The sequence below is a fragment of the Takifugu rubripes genome, chromosome 5, assembly GCF_901000725.2.
Source record: "Takifugu rubripes chromosome 5, fTakRub1.2, whole genome shotgun sequence".
NCBI lineage: Eukaryota > Metazoa > Chordata > Actinopteri > Tetraodontiformes > Tetraodontidae > Takifugu > Takifugu rubripes.
In genome coordinates, this window is record NC_042289.1 from 11,453,772 (window position 1) to 11,473,277 (window position 19,506).

The following is a 19,506-nucleotide window of genomic DNA, read 5'->3' on the forward strand; positions in this document are numbered from 1 at the left end:
ATTTTTACTTCATTGTTCTGTCCGCCAACGCAATAATGTGTTACATTAAAATGCTGTGTTGTCCTAGACATCACATTGGACAGATCAATACTGAACAGCTCTTCTGTTATTAAATGCTTGATGACGTCATGCCTGCCAGTAAATCAGATGACTTCCAGGCTGGCTGTTACGTTGAGGTGTTCGCCCTCCCACTGCAGCAGACTAGGAAAAAGGCCTTCTTTGGCGTCCCCTGAAGGGGAGGGTGTAATCGGTGGAACAGCGCCGTTGCGACAGCGCAGAACAGGACGGCCTCAGCCTACACACCCTATATCCCGCCTTTCGTTCCCATTATCTCTATTCTGATTGGCTACGGTCAATGTAACGAAAACTATTGGCTGCGTGAGATGTCAATTACGTTCAGGAGGGTGGAAAAGACTGCAATGTGGGAGTCGAGTTCACCGAGAAACGCGACAAAGTCCTGCGCTGCAAGATAATCACCGAGTTACCGCATTATCCATTTTGTTGTAAGATATCCAAAAGCGTCGCCTGGGTAGTGTAACTTCCACAGTTTTTAAGGTGACGAGTTATACGTTTTACGGATAAAACTTTCACAAAGAGAAAGGTAAGCGATTGTAATGACTTCTGCTTTGGGCAATTATGAGTTGGTCTTTTTTTTTTTTTTTTTACTGCCGATTCTAGGTCGAATGTTTTATGCTGCCATTAATGGGTGTTGAACTGACCTCAATAGCGGAGCTTTATTGCACCTTTGTAACAATGTAACAACTTGGAGAAGCCATTTTGTGTTTTAATGCTTTAATTGTTGAAGTAGAATCAGTCGGGATTCATTTCTAATTCGCCTCAATTCTTGTTACACTCGGATGACATTTAATGTGACAGCCAACGCATCAATTGGAAAACCTCGTAGTTTCTGATCAAAAATCTTGTGAATTGATTAGAAGTAATCGATCGGCAGCGGATGGTGATTGCAGCTCTATGGTAGTTGAAACTTATTACTGGAAGAATTCCTGACTGAATTTCTGGGTCAATGTTTTGTTTTGTTGGCGCTGCCTTTCTCGGCCACGCCCATTTCCATCCCATCCGCCGCACAACATGTCTGCCACCCTGCAGCCTTCCAATTTTCCATCCTGCAAAGGTTAATGAATAACATGATGATATTTTTGGATTCATTTATTGCATGTTTACAGGTGTATAGGGGATGTTGATCTTTCCAACTGGGCAGGTGGTGGTTTATGACTGGACTCACCAGAGGATTTAACTGGTCTGCACCACACATGCTGTAATGCCAGTGTAATAAAGTTTTTAAATGGAGAACCAGGAAGCATCGGAGGGTTACATTACCAAGGATAAAAAGAGTATTTAAAAAAAATGCATAAAAAAGGAATACGTAGGAATACATATATAGAGAGAGAGTGAAAATATTGTCAAGCTGGTCACCAGTTATACCAAAATAACCCCTTTATATGACCCTACTACATTTCAAACCACCCTCACATTCAAAGTAGGGCTTATTTATAATTTATTGAATTATTAGATACATAAGTTTGTGTATGACATGCATGTACAGTGAGGTACCACGGGAATTACCATTTACTAGAAAAGCACACTGTTACGCACGTCACAATTCTTCTATAGGGGAAATGCACTGTGGGAAAATCATTTTGTAGTAGGACCTACAAAGCGGTTATAATGACGATATGTTTTTTCTTTTCAAAGAAATTCTTACTAGAATATGAGGGACAACACCTGACTGATCTGGGTTGTCCCAGCAATTGATGAAGACGCTAGGTATAATTTCTGACCTCATTCAGTGGCCTGCCGGTAAGATGTTTAAATTGGCCACAATTCCTGTTCATATTGTTTACTCATTTTAAGGTAATTTAGGGGACTTGCTGGATTTCTGCCACTATACCAAATATCATGGTGTGTGCTTCTATAATTCACCTAAGTTTGTTTGCCTACATGCATATTTATCACATTTAGAAACATAGTTTGTGTTATTCGTCGCTCCTGACTGGTGCTGCATTTCTCTTATTCCGTGTTGTACACAGCAAACACGTAATTAAAGTACAGAGTTAATTATACAATAAGTTGTCTGATGTAGCCTTTTTTTAAAAAAATGGATTTAATAAATAAATAGATATGCCAACTTCACTGACATAACTTTTTCACTTGATCAACAAATGTTCACTCCTTTGTCACAACTGTGGTTTCTGAGGGTTCGAAATTGATACCGTGCACTTTTATATATTGCAGAAAGGGGAACATTTGTCATACAGAAACCATTTTCAATTTTCGTTCTGTCTTAAAAAAGCATAAAGTCTGAACTGTAGGGAATTGTTTTTTTAATAGCCAACAAAAGGAGTTTTGGTTTCTTCATCGAAATGAAGTGCATTTGAGAGGAAATGTAATTTTGCCCTCTTCAGGGACACATTCTACACATTTGATTTGTAGTTCCTGGAGACAGCATGTGAAGCTAAACAGGAAATGAATCGCCTTTTTCCGGAGAAACTTTTTTTGCACAGTCACACACAAATGTTACTACCAGAATATGTTTGGCAAAATCAAGCAAATCTTTAACCCAATATTGAAATACAAGTTTTTTCTCTGTTAAGGTTTGAGGAGGCGTGTGTCAGGATGGCCCAGTGGAACCAGTTACAGCAGCTGGAGACCAGATATCTGGAGCAACTCTACCACTTGTATAGTGACAGTTTCCCCATGGAACTACGACAGTTCCTTGCCCCCTGGATTGAAAGTCAAGATTGGTATGAATCTATTGAATTTCGCCCTAATAAAAGCCTCTTTTGTGGCATAATAATATCTTTACTCTAACCTGGCTAAAACTGTGTCACTGTGATACTTTCAGATCATTTTAAATAAGGAAGTAATGTATGTGGATACACCTGAGTAATCCACCACTGAGAAAATCCTTACTGAGAATTAAAAAAATAGACTTAAGCAATGAGTCGTATCCTATGTACGTTGTAATGATTATTTCTTGTCGTTTACAAGGGCTTATGCAGCAAACAAGGAGTCACATGCTACACTGGTCTTCCACAACCTTTTGGGCGAAATAGACCAGCAATATAGCCGTTTCCTGCAGGAGAACAATGTACTCTACCAGCACAATCTGCGAAGGATTAAACAGCATCTACAAAGCAAGTACTTGGAAAAGCCCATGGAAATTGCTCGCATTGTCGCCCGCTGTCTGTGGGAGGAGCAAAGGCTGCTACAGACCGCCTCCACGGCGGCACAGGTAGAGAAAAGCTCCTCCTGTAAAATTCAAGTTTGTGAAGCATTGATGTTATAATCTTTAAGTTATTTAAGCGTTAAAATGCTTGATGCTTATTTTCTTACAGGATGGCCAAGCTGCAAATCCCAGTGGGACAGTTGTGACTGAGAAGCAGCAGATCCTGGAGCATAACCTTCAGGACATCAGGAAGCGGGTGCAGGTTAGATTCCACCTTTTAACACTCCTATATGAAGCGCTAACGTTTTTTAAGAAATCTTTTCCCCTCGCTATACGTGTTCAAATCACCATCACCTTTTCTTTTGTTCAGGATATGGAACAGAAGATGAAAATGCTTGAAAACCTGCAGGATGACTTTGATTTCAATTACAAGACATTGAAAAGCCAAGGAGGTACGCTGTAATTACCTTTTCCTGATGCTAGTCATCATATTTTGGCCTTCAGACAAACATGGATGATGCAAAAGAGATTCAATACATTTAGTTGCTGATGTTTGACACGTCCGCTTTGTCTCTAGAGCTGTCCCAGGACCTCAATGGCAACAGCCAGGCATCTGCAACCAGACAGAAGATGGCTCAGCTTGAGCAAATGTTGAGTGCCCTAGACCAGCTCAGGAGGGTGGGTGTCTGCAGTCTATGAATACCAACCGTGTAACTGCATTTACTTCAGGAGATAAAACTGGGCATCTGGAGAGAAAAATGATTATTTCTCTATTTCATTTCTTCTGTTCTCGCTGTCTTGCAGCAAATAGTCACAGAGTTGGGAGGTTTGCTGACTGCCATGGACTATGTACAGAAGAACTTGACAAACGAAGAACTAGCCGACTGGAAGAGGCGGCAACAGATTGCCTGCATAGGAGGTCCACCTAACATCTGCTTGGATCGCCTTGAAACATGGTGACTTTCTTACCTCGCTAAAGGATTAACGTCAGTATTAACTGACTCAAATCCTAATCCAAAAGTGAAACCCCTCTGATATGATGTGATACTGTGCACTTTCACGCTACAGATTGACACGTCATCAACATATGACCTCGAAATCCGCATTATTTCCCCTTTAGGATCACGTCATTGGCAGAGTCTCAGCTCCAGATTCGTCAGCAGATCAAGAAGCTGGAGGAACTGCAGCAGAAGGTGTCCTACAAAGGAGACCCCATCATTCAGCACCGACCCGCCCTTGAGGAAAAGATCGTGGACTTGTTCAGGAACCTCATGAAGAGGTACTGGAGTATTAAAATGGTATCTTGAGAAGTTGCTAGCTGATGATCTCACGACCCAATCATTTCACAAAGCCGTTGACCCCTTTTTAACATCTGTATTTTATAAAGTAAGGCTCAGCGAACAGGCTGTGGGTCATTGCAGAATCGGACCATTTAACACCAGTAATCCCAAACCCTTTGCCATGTTTCAATCCACTTCTAGTGCTTTTGTGGTGGAAAGGCAGCCTTGTATGCCCATGCATCCAGACAGACCTCTGGTCATCAAAACAGGAGTGCAGTTCACAAACAAAGTCAGGTGAGATGATTTCCTATTAACAGACATCAGAAACAATGTAGCCACCTTTCAGCCTATAAACTTAGACTCGAGTCTTCGTCAGTCTGTTTATTGTCTGTCTATTATTGTCTGTTCCTCCAGGTTGTTGGTCAAGTTTCCAGAACTCAACTATCAGTTGAAAATTAAAGTTTGTATTGACAAGTAAGTATGTTTTATATCAGGGACGTAAAGGCTTAAGGAGAAAAGATGACCGTGGTGCTTTATTGATCTTATCCGTATTTTTCAGAGAATCTGGAGATGTGGCTTCAATTCGAGGGTAAGCCTTTAGAAACCTCGTGTTTATTGTCTATGACCATGTAAGATTCTTAAAACAAAACTCCTTTGACTTAGATCACGGAAGTTCAATATCCTCGGCACCAACACTAAAGTGATGAACATGGAAGAGTCGAACAATGGCAGCCTGTCGGCAGAGTTTAAACATTTGGTGAGTTCTTATGCCGGTCTGGTTGACGCTCATCGAATCTGTGATTAAAATCTGCTGTGAGGACCTGACTCCCTGTTTGTTACAGACCCTGAGAGAACAGAGGTGCGGTAATGGCGGCCGCACAAACAGCGATGTAAGTACTGGAGTAGTATTACCCAGCACATTTTACATTCTTTCCTCTTGTGTGTCTTCTTCACTGTCCTGCTGCAGCAGATGTGTCCTTTTAACACCGAATGTGTTTTCTCTAGGCCTCATTGATTGTCACAGAGGAGCTCCATCTCATCACTTTTGAGACAGAAGTCTATCACCAAGGGCTAAAGATCGATTTAGAGGTCAGTTTAAATACGAGTAAAGGAAACTACAGTGTGAATCTATTGCTCTTGTGCAGACAAATTTACCACCTAAATGAAAGAGTCAAGCAAACTTTGTAGCTGAGATGGTGACAACCATTTCAGGGTTAACCATTCACACCAATCAGGTCACTGATTTTAGATACCTGTTAGATGTTAGATGTTAGCTTTATCTTATTAGAGGTACATCCTGAGGATGTTGTGTCATAGAATATCTAAAATCTGTTTTAGATTAGCTGTTGCAAATAGTGAAACCTCTTTTAAAAGAGAATTTGTTGTAAATATACTGAACTATCCTTTCCAACATGCAGACTCATTCCCTACCCGTGGTGGTCATCTCAAACATCTGCCAGATGCCCAACGCTTGGGCCTCCATTCTTTGGTACAACATGCTCACCAACCACCCAAAGGTAAAACAGCATCCTCTGCTGGAACGGCATTAATCTAGACCAGGCCCGCATGCGGCTCTTTAGCGCCGCCCTAGTGGCTTCCTGGAGCTTTTTCAAAAATATGAAAATGGAAAAAGATGGTGTGAACATATTTTTGGTTTTAATATCATTTCTGTAGGAGGAAAAACATGACAAACACTCTTAAAGATGTCCATTGCTGTAAACATGTGGATAATAAATATTTAATTTCAACATTTCATTATAATGGAGGTTAAACTTAAAGCGCCATCGTACAGCAGAGTGGCCACGTGGTGCATCATTCTCTCCAGGATGCTGCAGGGAACATAAACATTTAATCCTGAATGCTCATTATGTATTTGTAGCCTACTTATCATTTAGAAAGAAGGCTAATATTGCTAATATAGACACTTACAGCATGTGTTGCCTTCATAATAAGGCTTATATAAGGCTTTTAATTTTTTGCGGCACCAGACCGATTTGTTTTTTGTTTTTTTTGGTCCAACATGGCTCTTTTAACATTTTGGGTTGCCGACCCCTGATCTACAGTAGACTTTTCAGCTACAGTTTTGCAGCGAGAGAAAGATATTTGTTTTCACGTTGCCTGCATTCTCTCTCTCTCTGCAGAATGTCAACTTCTTCACTAAGCCCCCAGTGGGGACGTGGGACCAGGTAGCCGAGGTGCTGAGCTGGCAGTTTTCCTCCACCACCAAGAGAGGCTTGACAATTGAACAGCTTACCACACTGGCTGAGAAACTATTAGGTGAGGATTCATTTCAGAAGTCTCGCCAGCATTTACCTCTGCATCAATCATTAACAGGAGGTGTAATTAGCTGTTTTTCTGTGTTTGTTGCAGGGCCGTGTGTAAATTACTCTGGCTGTCAGATCACTTGGGCAAAGTTTTGTAAGGTACTTCATCAACAAATACTGTCTGGTCTGCTACTGAGCATTGTTGTGCTTCATTGTGAATAGTGTTTTTCCTTCCTTGCTGCAGGAAAACATGGTTGGCAAAGGCTTCTCCTTCTGGGTGTGGCTGGACAATATTATTGACCTGGTGAAGAAATATATCCTGGCATTATGGAATGAAGGGTGAGATGTTTACAGCCATCTAAATCACTCAGCAGTCTTTGGAATTTGCAGGTTTTCCCCCCTTCCCTCCACCAGCCCGCTGTTCCAATTTTAAAATTCTCTTTCTATTATTCCCTGTTGTTCTTTTACAGGTATATTATGGGATTTATCAGCAAGGAGAGAGAGAGGGCACTGCTTAGTCCAAAACCTCCTGGGACCTTCCTGCTGCGCTTTAGCGAGAGCAGTAAAGAAGGGGGCATTACGTTCACATGGGTAGAGAAAGACATAAGTGGTTAGTATTACTAGACGCAGCTGCTGCGATGGGCTCAATCATTTTTCCGTCATGACTGAGCTTTCCTCGTTTTTACAGGGAAGACCCAGATCCAGTCGGTGGAGCCTTACACAAAACAGCAACTCAACAACATGTCTTTTGCCGACATAATCATGGGCTACAAGATTATGGATGCTACTAATATCCTAGTTTCTCCACTCGTGTACCTCTACCCCGACATCCCCAAAGAGGAAGCGTTTGGGAAATACTGCAGACCAGAAGCAGCTCCTGAACAAGAGATGGGGGACCCCACAGGAAGTAAGTCATTGGCATGTTCCTTAGGTCACACTCTAGTTCACAATAAACGTCACTGCTCTGGATTCTTGCTTTTTCTTGAGGTATTAACAGCCTCTATTTTTGCTTTTCTATCCAGCAATTCAGCCCTACCTAAAGACAAAGTTCATCTGTGTTACCCCGTAAGTACCGCTCTTACAGCACCAGATTACTCTGTGACCTTTTGCTAATTGTTTAAAACAATACAGAACAAAACTGAAGTTCAGATGGACTTGAACCTGTGTTTATAAAGATTGTGCGTTCCGTCTGTTTCACTTAAGAGCAGAATCGTAGTCTAGTTCTTCTAGGACTGTGGCCCCCCATGTAGCATGAGTCAAGCATCACATTGTGAGCGTGTATTTGGTAGAATTATTGATTGATAGATGTTGATCATCTGACTTAATCCCAAAACCGAGCGGGAATGGGGAGAAATATTGTACAAGCAAATATCCCTCTAAGAGTTATATGGATAAAAACAATTGGAGGGACTCCGGACAGGCTGAGCAACATTGGTGGCGTTCGTGCAGAGGCAGCTCTGTCATCGTCTGGTTAGCTGTGTGATGTGAAGCTTTGTGAGTGAGATCCTGACCTGTCTTTGTAGGTGCCCCTCTGTGTTCATGGACTTGCCGGAGAGTGAGCTGCTTGGGAACGGATTCCCTGGGTAGGCGTCTTGGGGGTGGGGGCATGTAGGGCTCTGTGTGCGTCTTGTCAATTTGTATGGGGAGTATGGGGAGCCGATGGAGACCCTCACCTAACTGTTCATTTTTTTTGGATGGCATTTTTCTTCCTTTCCCTGCCATTTCGTCGTTCCGTGTTGTGTGTGTTTATTGACTTTCCAGATATTTGCACCACGATTCTGTGACAAAATAATTGAACTCTACCAATGTTATTTGCAAAATTTTATCGGTAAAAATTAATAATATTGAATTCATTATAACGCAGAAAATGTTAGTGACAAAAAATGATTTGTTTAATCTGAGTAATTATATTTTTACGCCGTACTGTTTAAAGTTGCTACAATAGCTTTAATTAAAATGAGTTTGTCGTTAAATGTGCCTTAAAATGAAAGCACTTATATAACACACTGTCTTGTGTTATATAAGTTTTTGCATTGATATTATACAGACATCTTTTTTGTTCAGTTTGTAATCCAGTCCTTGTAGGCCTAATTCCAAACTAACACGAGTGCTGGGTTATGCTAACTGAATAACAACGCTTACAAAAAAAACAATGCAACCAAACAGTAAACTGACAGTAAACCCTCCAGCCGTTTATCTAAAGACTCCCCTTTTCTCTGCTTTCTCACAGCACAAACTCTGGGAACACGAGCGACCTGTTCCCCATGTCACCTCGCACACTTGACTCTCTGATGCACAATGACGCGGATGCTAATCCAGGACATTTGGGTGAGTGTCGTCACAAATACCACGTCTTTTTTGGTGAAACAGTGCTTTGACTTGTGTCTTTGCCCCACAGATTCTCTGACTTTAGAAATGGAGGTAGCATCATCACCGATGTGAAGAGTTAAGATCATCAATCTTTGTTGTGATTGAGAGGGATCTACAGGAGGAGTTGATTATGATTGATCTTCGGGATTGATCTTGTCCCTGTGTAAATTAAAATAGTTTCACATGACAGAGAAATAAATGATTTTCCATTTCTTTTCCTTTGTAAACTGATCATGCTGTTCACAAGCACTTGCTCAGAACTTCTCTCTTAGATGTCTTTATGTATGTCTGCGGAAAGGTTATTTTTCTGAAACTGTTCTTGCCTCTTTTATTTGAATTTAGTATAATGTTTTAATTTCTATTTTTATTATGAATATATATATATATATAACAATAATTGTTGCATAAGCTACATGATCTCTGAGTGTCCTTTGACTGTTTTGATGCAGTTTGTGTACTTTTTCAATGTGTTGTGTTCCGATTCCCTGCCAAATGTAATCGAACCCATGTTCAATGCATCCTTGACTTAATTTAACTTTTTTTTTTCCTCCTTGGAATTTAGAATTTGTTCTGTTTTAAAAATCAGGTTGAAATGTAGAAATCCAAGAAAATTCTATTTAAGTGGAGTGATTTTGCCCTGACCTGTGCTCTGGAGTGGAGCTGCATCTGATAGTAGTGTTGTGTCACTGCCACTAGCATACTGTAAAACTGTGGATCTCACTTTCTTTGTAAATATGCAAATTTGATATTGCCTACATTTACACACTATCAGATGTGCTTAAGTAAACCGTACAAAGTCTATTTTAGGACGAACCAGTTGTCCTGTTTGGAGGGGAGACATTTACAGAAAACCTCAGCAAATTTTGTTATAAAATATGCTGTAATTCATCCTTTGACCGAAGGCAATAAAAAAAGGTTTGCAACAAATGTGGCCTTGAGTTCTGCGTGTCAATTACTGACTTCTCAGTAAAGCATTCAGGCCTTACAAATAAGCTCATAAATATGCTGTAGATAATATTCAAAGGATTTTTCTACTAATATTTATACCACTTGACACCTGTGTATCCTATGCTGTTGCCTCAACACTACAACATTTCATTTGTTAAGTGCTTGCGTTTGATTTTTTTTTTTTCCACTAAAGCTGCAAAATTGTTTCTGAATAGGGATTAATTAGGAAATAAGCAATTAAAAACCAGCAGGCTTGGACAAGCTTAATGCTCCACTAGAAGCTAAAGGACAAATTGAAGTAACAGACTTTTCTGGGCAGCATGGGTTGAATAGGACATGAGCTGATTTAAAACTCTTAATCTACAGAGGAAAATCATTTCCTCTCCAACCATAACTCAGTCCTGACGAGATCCTCACAAGTGTGGCTGAATTCCAGGAGTCTTCTGTGGGACAGATAGGACAGACCAAACAAACGTCCGTCCATACATAAATCTATACATACACATCTGCCTTGCTCTTCTCCATTCTTTCAGTCCTCTCTTCATATGCAAGGTGCTTGTTTCAGTGAGGAAATGAAAACAGACTGACTGGCTTCACAAGGGTGTGGAAATGCAACTACAACCGCCAGCGGCTGCTGACTCAGCACTCCTCCTGTAGGTCAGCACTCAATATATCTGTAGGAAAAAAAGAAGGTTTAACAGCCTGCAGCAGGCTGACCACACGGCGGTGTGACATTAATATGAGATCATTTTGCAACACAAACGGGGTTCCCTTAATCTTTAATTCCCCCAATAAGTAATTTCCCCACATCGGTGCGTTTTATATTCCAAATTTCACGTTATAATGCAAATTATAGTCATGCAAATTTTGAGCAAAGCGCAATATTAAGCACAATTCTGTGCGTGCGCGCGTGTGTGCGTGTGTTAGACCATTATTTCAAACACATCTATAGTTGTATGTGAGGGTAAACACACTGAGCCACAGTGGCCTTTGTACCAGACGGCGTCGCTATTTTCTTGAAAACACATTACTGATACGTCACACGTCGGAACAGGATTTAGTTTCATTTCAGAATTCATTACTGGAATTATTCTTATTCTCACCACTTGTTTTTAGCAGCGGTAGAAGTTGGTTGGTATAGTCTAGTAGTAGTAATAAAGTATTGCGGTATAGTATTATGGTGAATTTATATCAATTTGTTTGCAGAAAAAGTAAACAGTGTGTGTGTGTGTGGGGGGGGGTGGGGGGGGGGGGGTATATCTATATATATGTGTACGGTAATATAGTTGTTACAATAAGGAAACCCGTCACTTGACAGGAATCAGCAGAACTGTTGAGCTCCGCAGACGTTCAGACAACCGGAAGTGGGCGGTTTTAGAGAGAGAGAGAGAGAGAGACCCAGAGAGAGAGAGAGAGAGAGAGAGAGAGAGAGAGAGAGACCCAGGGAAGGAGGGAGAGAGAGGGAGGGAGAGAGGGAGGGAGCAGTGAACTGTGAGAACTGTTGGTAACTCGATGACTGAGAGGTTCCTGTTGTAACGTTTGGTCTGTCACGTCGCTGTAGCCTCTCCTCCTATTTTATGCTAAAGGACAGCAGCTGGAGTTGCCCTATAGCGGTAAGTGGGACATGTTTTCTATTTTCTTCTTGCGTGTGAGGGTCCGGGTCGAACGTCCCCCTCCGGGTCCTGCCCGGGTCCTGGTTGCGAAAGAAACTGACAGCGCTTTGTAAACAAAGTGCGGCACCGCTGCGCACACTCCAAATCCGCTCGGGGACGCGTCGGCTCAACCCGCCGATAAACCAACTCTTAGTGACCGTTCTTTGCCTTTTTGCTCTTTATCTGCTCGTTTGCGCCCGTGAATCAACAGGCAGCCCCGGAACGAATGTTTGACATGTCTTCTGCTGGGTTTGCCATCGCGGCTGCGCTGCGAGTGAGTTTACTGTCACCTTGTCAAGCTGAAAAACACACGCTTCGTGCTCATGCTGCACCAGCAGGGTGGCTCCAGGGACCCGCACCGTCCCCAGCGTGCTCAGCTCTGCAGAACCTTTGCGGGCTCCGCCGAGGAGGACCGGGACCAGACCGTTTACGGGTTCTGACTGCTGAAATCCGCCCTCCACACTCCTCCTGTCACTGGGGATGCGTTCAAATCCCCGAATGAAGCGCTGGAGCCCCTGAATCAACACATACTTGAGGCTAAATTGTACCGAATCACATTGAGTCGTCCCGATCCCTTCAATTAACCACTTTTAACGTTGTTCCCCCCCCCTTCCTCTTTTTCTTTTTGCCACTTGGCAAATTTATAAAGGGAGGTGGGGGTTTCAGAGGGACAGTTATTTTTATTATTGCTATTATTGAGTAATATAATTATTGAACAAACATGATCAAACATAGAATGCTAAAAGCATCAGCAACTTACTATTGAATATTATACACGTGTCAACGTTTAGAATTTGATAAAAGTGGCTCCTCATTGACGTTCAGTAAGTCTTTATCATTCGGGTTATAAAGCTCTATGAATATGCTTCCAAAAAATCAATTTGGCATTTAGGAAAATGAGTAATTTACAGGTATTATAAACCCTTAGCTCTTACAGTTGCGCAGTAATTTGATTGAAACTTGATGGCTCTCTATGCGCCCTCAATAAGGAGGAAAATGTGAGTGTGTTAGAGGTATGACATATGTGTCCATTAGTCTAGCCTGGTTACTGGATGAGAACATCCCCCGTGCACGGATAGCTGAGCAGCGCCTCTGACAGTACGGGTTTGCCGTGTGCTCGTGCACGTGCAAAATGTATGATTGTAGACGTGTGCATTTGAATGCAGATAAGGTTGAGCATTTGAGTTTGTGATAAAAATCGCGCCAGATCCCTCTGGAAAAAGTTCCCAACAAATGATCGCCACATCCACGCTGGCATTGATTTGTCCCCTGATGATTAAAAGGGATAATTCCATGCTGAGCTACCGGTAATGTTGGCAATCACAACCCCCTGTAGACTATACTTGAAATAAAGGTTTTTCTTCTAACTCGTTCCTGTTTGCCTAAGAGCTGTGCGTACTGTGGGTTGCCTTTCTTTCTTTATATATTTGACATTCACTGTAAAAGTGACTTTTCAGGCCGTCCTTCCTTCTTTCTTATTGGTCATATCTGCACGCACACTCCCATCCTATTAAACACTCTGCTCTCATACGCCTTTAGCATTCACTCTTGCTGGCGAGCATCGCGGCGCCCCTGATGTTACCTCAGCACCGGCCCAGCGTGCGGTGCTTGAAAATGGGAGGATCTTGCCAGCTTTGTGTAAGAATAAGGTCGTTTCGGGTTGGAACTGGCCGGCATGCTGGGTCCCTGGATGCCACAGTAGTAGCGGCAGGAGGGGACAAAGGAAGACCACTGCCACTGTTTTTCCCAACGCCATGTGCTGTCAGTAAAGCATGCGCTCCTCGATACTGTGATCCCTTCTGCCAGATGGGGGAGAGTTCAGTACGGCTCATGAGAATATGGAGTGCGTGACAGCTTCCCTGGAACAGCTAAGTGAAATATTCTGATGAAGAGCCGATGGAGGGCTGATTGTAGCATTGGTTTCGATCTGAGTGGGACATGAGTCAAGGGGATTTAGACCCATACACGATTGATTGTGCCTCAAGGAAACCCTCTTCCGTTTGCGCAGAAAAGAACAGATGAAAGGAAATATTGGGTTTGAAATAAAACACGCACATCTCCATTCAAGTGCCTTGTGATTAAAGTCACAAGGTAAGATAGATAAACAGCGGGAAAACTGAGAGTGAAAATGAAATGGAACTACGCCTAAAGGGAAGAGATAAGGAGGCATGTGGTGATATGCGCCCAAACGTCCTCCCTCCTTCAGTTGGGTTAGCACTAATCCACCGGTCATGTGACCATCAGCTTTTAGCTCGGTTGAGGCCAGGAGTGCTCTGATCCATCTGTCAAATGGTGTCACTGATTGTTGGCACCCACAGCCTATAGTCCTGTGTCATGTGAGAGTTGTCCTCCTGCGCCACACCTTTGAATCCATTTTCTTGTTTTTGCTCACTGTTGTGCCCATGAAATTAACCTCATAACCTCAACCTGCATTTGTCTGATGTCAGTGTGTTTGTGCCTGGAGGAGGATTACGGTCAACCTTTTCAATCAGGTTGTCTTAGCTGTAACTCAGCAGAGAAGCTCAAAGCAAAATACATACAAATATATATTTATTTATTGTAACAATGGTTCATTATTAGGGTGGTACAAGTGTGCTCTAAGTTTTCCTTAGCAGGTCAATACTTGAATACATAAGCACAGTAAAAAAAATGCCCAAAGTCTTCTTAAGGCTGATGTTTGCGGTATTGAACTCTTGACACACATTTCTACTTCTCCTGTGTCAAATATTACACTGACTTGCAAATACATTTAGTGTCAAACGCCTTCAAGCAAGAAATGTTGAACATGTTAATCATTAGTGAGCTATATAGGGCTCACTCACCAAAACAAGTTCATGCACGCTGTGTTGTGTGTGAATTTGAGGACAACACACACACACACACACACACCCACCCACACACACACACACACACCACCAGAATGTTTAAACCTCTGATGATCCACTTTTCACGGGTTTTATTTTTCATGACTGGTCGACTGGCTGTTTTGAGCACACCAAACATCATAGACGTCACAAACATCACGGATGATGGTGGTGCATCCTCCTGGAGTGGAGATCGTGTGTGTGTGCGTGTGCGTGTGTGTGTGTGCGTGTGTGTGCGTGTGCGTGTGTGTGTGAGAGAGAGAGAGAGAGAGAGAGAGCTCTTCTGGTGAGAATATGGTTTTGCCTTGATGTCCTTGATGAGAAAGTACCAACACAACAACCTTCACTGTCCTCTCTGCTTGTGTGTGAATGTCTTATTTAAATGTCCATGAGTAATAATCGAAACATTGGTTTGATATTGTCCTTTGTGAATAGAGAAGCTCTTTAGACTTGTTTCCTCTGATGCTCAGCCCGTATTTCAGACAATTCCAAGTAGAAGCAGGATTATGCTGAAATTCTTAGATTACCATAATGATGCATTCCACTATGGACCTTTTATTTAAATATTTTTTAAAAACACTCAGTTTTCAATGTCAGCAGGTTGTTTTTTAGTTCATATCTGCCTGGGTTTTGACCTGCTGACCTACTTTAGTCTGTCAGTTTTCAACTAGCTGAAATATCATGTGTCATTTAGAGGTAAAGTGATAGCAAAACTGAGATTAAACAACTTTTAAGAGTGAGTGTTCACACTAAGGAAGTATACTATGTTATATAAATCAATATACTGCACTACAACTTAAGGTCATTTTTAAAATTCTAGCACTCCACGAGGTTTTTCTTTTCTCGGTTTTCACGACAATCTGCACAAATAATCGCGTCCGCCACACTGAAAATCAACAATTCAGCTGAACAAGGAGACAATTTATAAATGAAGTCCAGTTTATCGCCGTCAAATGACTTTGTTACAATGTTCCTCAGTTTTCATGCTTAATCGTTTAAAAGGTGAAAATCTATACTTGTTTTCTCCTAAAATGAAACAGTCCACTTCCGCAGCTTCTACTAATGTGCCATCATCACAGTATTAAATATATTATAAATACAAGGATAATATAGAGTTTTATTTTTAGAACATCTAGCACGGCGTTCCGGGGAGACACTTCCGCTGAATAGTGCATTTATTGATATTTAAACTAGCCCATCCTCTCAACACAGCCCAATTCCAATGTTTTCATGGTATCACACATGTTTTATATCAGCATGCAGTGTCATGGAGGCAACTCTGGCCATATTTTGAACATTGGTTAAGAACAGGTTGAAACGGAATAATAAGATAATAGATAATACCTACAATGTTAAAGGCATATGAGAGTTTGTCTGGACATAAATATCTATTTTCTTGGACTTGACTTGGGTCACCAGTAACACTTTGTGGAGGGCCGAGCAAACATCTGCAAAAGATTACCGTAAAGAGGTCAAAAACTGATGATGATAGCATCAAGGAGAGCAGGAATTTTATATACAGATCAATTTATTCCAATGTTTTTCACTTGTAAATTTGGTCGTATGTCAAAACAGGACAGACAAATTAAAAGAGGAAGTCAGGCTGCACGTGATAAGACAGACAGACGGTGTCATGTTACTTACATTTCAGTATAAATGTTCAGCTCGTTACTTTAAAATCAGATGTGTCGCACGCACCTCTGGTGATTTCTCATTTAATCAGCGCGCTTGTGTAAAGTCAGTGTTTGGATTGGAAAGGCTGTTGTCCTATATTGATCCTGTGAGCTCATTCTGCCCCCTGCTCTCCCTAACACACATGTCTGCGTATCGGGGCTCTCGGGGGAGTTATGGAGGTAAAGCTCAACAGTAAAAAAACACCTATTTTCTCTCAGAGTTTGATGTCTCCGCCATGCAAATGTACAGTAGCTAATATAAAATTTATGGTTAGCTCTTAAGGAATATTGATACTGTAGTACCACTAAGATATAAGATCAATATAGCCTCTCTTCTACCCTCTTAACCTAGATCACGTTAGATGTATTTGTGCACGTCAGACAATCACATGCAGCGTTAACGATGCACTGACAGCACCGGGGCTGGACGGGACGCTGCGTGCAAGATGTGCAAATAAATAATTCTGCTGGGCCAAATCATATTTCATCAAAGGCTCTTTCCAGTCATGCAGGAATCTACGCTGCTTGTTCGACAAAGCGCGGGCCATGAGATGCATTGTGTATAAATAGTTAATTGAGTTATAAATACTGCTCCGTGTCTTTAAATGAAACTGGGGGACGGTAGAAATTAGGTGGTGTGGTTTGTTCCACCGCATACGGAGGTGTTCATCTTATTCCTGTTATCTGTTAAACTTTATTTGATGTATCTACACATCAGGAACCTGGAGAATCTGGCTGAATGGGGGCTCTCTCATGCTGCGTTCCTCTTTTGCTGGCATCTAGCAGGAATACTATAAAACTCTCAGCCTGACAGCTGTGTTTATTAACAACCATTTTACAGTGTTTTACATATCAGCTTTTTTATATACCTCTTTGAAATCTTATTTAGCTATTTCTTTTTATTTGTTTTGAATTATTTTTTAAATACTTATTTCCAACTTGTATTACTTTTTTCATAACCTTGTTTATATGGATCAGCTATTATATTTTTGGAAAGGTGCCATACAAATAAAGACTGGATTGAAGTGATCCAACTCATCCCACTAACCTAATCACTCAGACGACACCCTGCCTCCAGCACCATGAGATGAGGTTTCCCTTGTTTTTAACAAGTCACATATAGATACGCTCTAGTCTCATGTTCTGTTTGTGAAGAATTTGTCTCCTGACATCACGAACTAGGAGTTAAATTTAGGACCTATATAGATTCTGTCTCTTAATGACAGCTGTGAACACATAGCTGCTCTCTTTGTTAGAAGACACGTTCCTCACATGCTCAACCACTCCGCATTCTGTGACGTGTCACAGCATTTAGGCCCTCAATTGATGTCTGCTTATTGTGAGGACAGAACAAAAACTCACACCAGAGCACAATTATGCTTCTCTCTTAAGGCCGATAATAGCTTTAGGCAATCACAGCAAGAGCTATGATAAAACCATTGTAAACAATGTATTTGTAAAGATTTACAGTGCTGCTGCTGGACGCTGGCTTGCATTAGTGTGCTTCACTAATTTAATTCTACCCAGACAGTTGCTTAATGTAAACTTAATGTACATATTTATAGTTAGGTTCACTGTAGTTACACTGTGTGCTCATCAAAGCCTTAAAGAACCAATACAAGAGGTATGAAGTCCAACATATAACATCAATATGAATATGTAAGAGCATATCTGTCAAGAAGCGGCGCCTGCAATGTTTTCATTGCTATATGGTGAAGGCAGAGTTGACCTTTATGAATGACACTGAGCTTGCTGTGGGGGGGGTGGCGGCTGCAGAGCTCCGGTGACTGGGTTAGATTCTATGTGTAAGAAGCCGCAGTTATCTGACCTCTGACCTACGGCACATTGGAAGATCAAAGGGCAGAGCTTTCAAACGCTACCCGTGTTGGTGTTTACGAAGCGCTGATGAAGAACTGAGGCAAGAAAGGCCAAGATGAAGAGAGACTTGAAATAAGCTGTAGGCTAGCATGGAAAAAACGATTGCCAATTAAGGATTTATAGAGAGCAGAAGCTTTTGTTTCAAGACTGCTTCTGGCGCTGCTTCTCCATTTTGACACTTTGCCGCAACTTAACACAACCATTATTTTCACCATTATACCAGTGACACTCACCACAGAAAGACAAGCATCCTGCTGGTTTGCACGCACATACACACACCCACAGCCCCTCACATGCACGCACACACTCACACCGGCTCTTGATTACCACTGCATGACTGAAAGAGGAAATGGTCAACAACATGAGCCCTCGAGATAAGGCCTTGTATAGTTAGGACGTTTAAGGCCAAGTTAATTACATGTAACTTTGAATGAATTTTCTCAGGCTAATGTTGTTAATGTTAGTCTAATGAATACAGTCATGTATTAATGCGGACAGATTGACTGTGGTAAACAAATTCAGCGGCACAGCCTTTATTCCAGCTGATGAAAAGCATCGATTTGCCAGGCTCGGTGAGCTTATGCAAGCTCACGCAGTGCATTTTCATCGCCCCCATCTTCTGACGCAGCAGGATGAGTGTCTGTGCGCTCCACCAACTGGTGCTGAGCATCAGACACTCATCTCCAGTAAACACAATACCAACATACCACCAACATACCCAGGAACCTCTATCCTCGGTGGAGCCTGTACCTCCTTCCATTCAGGGTGAATTCTCGTACTTTGCTCCATCTTGCATGAAGGAAAGAAAAAAGTTTGCAGCTGCACGCTGGCTTGAATATAGCAACATTACGGGATTGCAGAACGCTGAAAAGTTATTCCCCCTGGCTATCATCTTATTTTTTCAATGATTGAGGTGTGTGTTGGGGGGGTGTTCAACAGATTCTTTTTTTTAAAAATGGGTAAATTATATAAGGTCCTGCATTGAACCAGATGACTGGCCTTCATTTACGGATAAACTGAACAGAGCAGGAGAGCAAGAGCAGCGGTGTAAATTAGATCTCCACCCTAAGAAGACTGGACAGGCATTCAGCTGACTGCAGCGGTGTGTCTGGGGAAAATGGGTGTCAGACCAAGACTGTAATCAGCAAATTAACATAATCTAGTAAACAACTTAAACATGTAATCCACAGAGGGCGGTAATAATAGAAGACAGGCACTTTTTTATTCCACTGAGCCACTGCTGAAGTGTGACTGCAGCAAATATAAAATATGGTAGCGTTTAAATTTGTAGCATCATTGTTGACTAGGACATCATTTATCCTGTCAGATGGGATTACAAACGGTTTACATGTTTATAATGCTTTATACATCTTGGGGGTTTTGCTGCTGT

The 19,506-nt window shown here is 41.7% G+C and overlaps 2 protein-coding genes across 5 annotated transcripts in view; both read left to right on the forward strand.

Moving 5' to 3' along the window:
* Positions 1 to 402: 402 nt before the first annotated feature.
* stat3 (signal transducer and activator of transcription 3 (acute-phase response factor)) lies at positions 403 to 10,029 on the forward strand. Of its 3 annotated transcripts, XM_011604164.2 has the most exons (25): positions 403 to 601; positions 1,714 to 1,818; positions 2,613 to 2,762; positions 3,010 to 3,253; positions 3,357 to 3,449; positions 3,558 to 3,639; positions 3,765 to 3,865; positions 3,992 to 4,143; positions 4,308 to 4,466; positions 4,669 to 4,761; positions 4,882 to 4,941; positions 5,027 to 5,056; positions 5,131 to 5,224; positions 5,310 to 5,357; positions 5,473 to 5,556; positions 5,886 to 5,984; positions 6,609 to 6,744; positions 6,838 to 6,890; positions 6,976 to 7,070; positions 7,202 to 7,341; positions 7,420 to 7,638; positions 7,754 to 7,796; positions 8,255 to 8,314; positions 8,962 to 9,059; positions 9,130 to 9,173. In XM_011604164.2, the coding sequence occupies exons 3-25, from the start codon at positions 2,635 to 2,637 to the stop codon at positions 9,171 to 9,173; spliced, it is 2,355 nt and encodes a 784-aa protein (XP_011602466.1). In that variant the 5' UTR covers positions 403 to 601; positions 1,714 to 1,818; positions 2,613 to 2,634. The 3 variants fall into 3 exon arrangements, with proteins under 3 accessions (XP_011602466.1, XP_003964845.1, XP_003964844.1); XM_003964796.3 differs by lacking the exon at positions 1,714 to 1,818 and having other exon boundaries at positions 404 to 601; positions 9,130 to 10,029; XM_003964795.3 differs by lacking the exons at positions 1,714 to 1,818; positions 8,255 to 8,314 and having other exon boundaries at positions 404 to 601; positions 9,130 to 10,029.
* A 1,480-nt stretch (positions 10,030 to 11,509) lies between these two features.
* stat5a (signal transducer and activator of transcription 5a) overlaps positions 11,510 to 19,506 on the forward strand; it is a 28,526-nt gene continuing 20,529 nt past the window's right edge. The window contains exon 1 of one of the 2 annotated variants that reach the window (XM_003964797.3): positions 11,510 to 11,662. The gene's annotated coding sequence lies outside the window, so the exon portion shown is untranslated. The remainder of the gene's footprint in view (positions 11,663 to 19,506) is intronic. The other variant, XM_011604166.2, reaches the window with a different exon arrangement.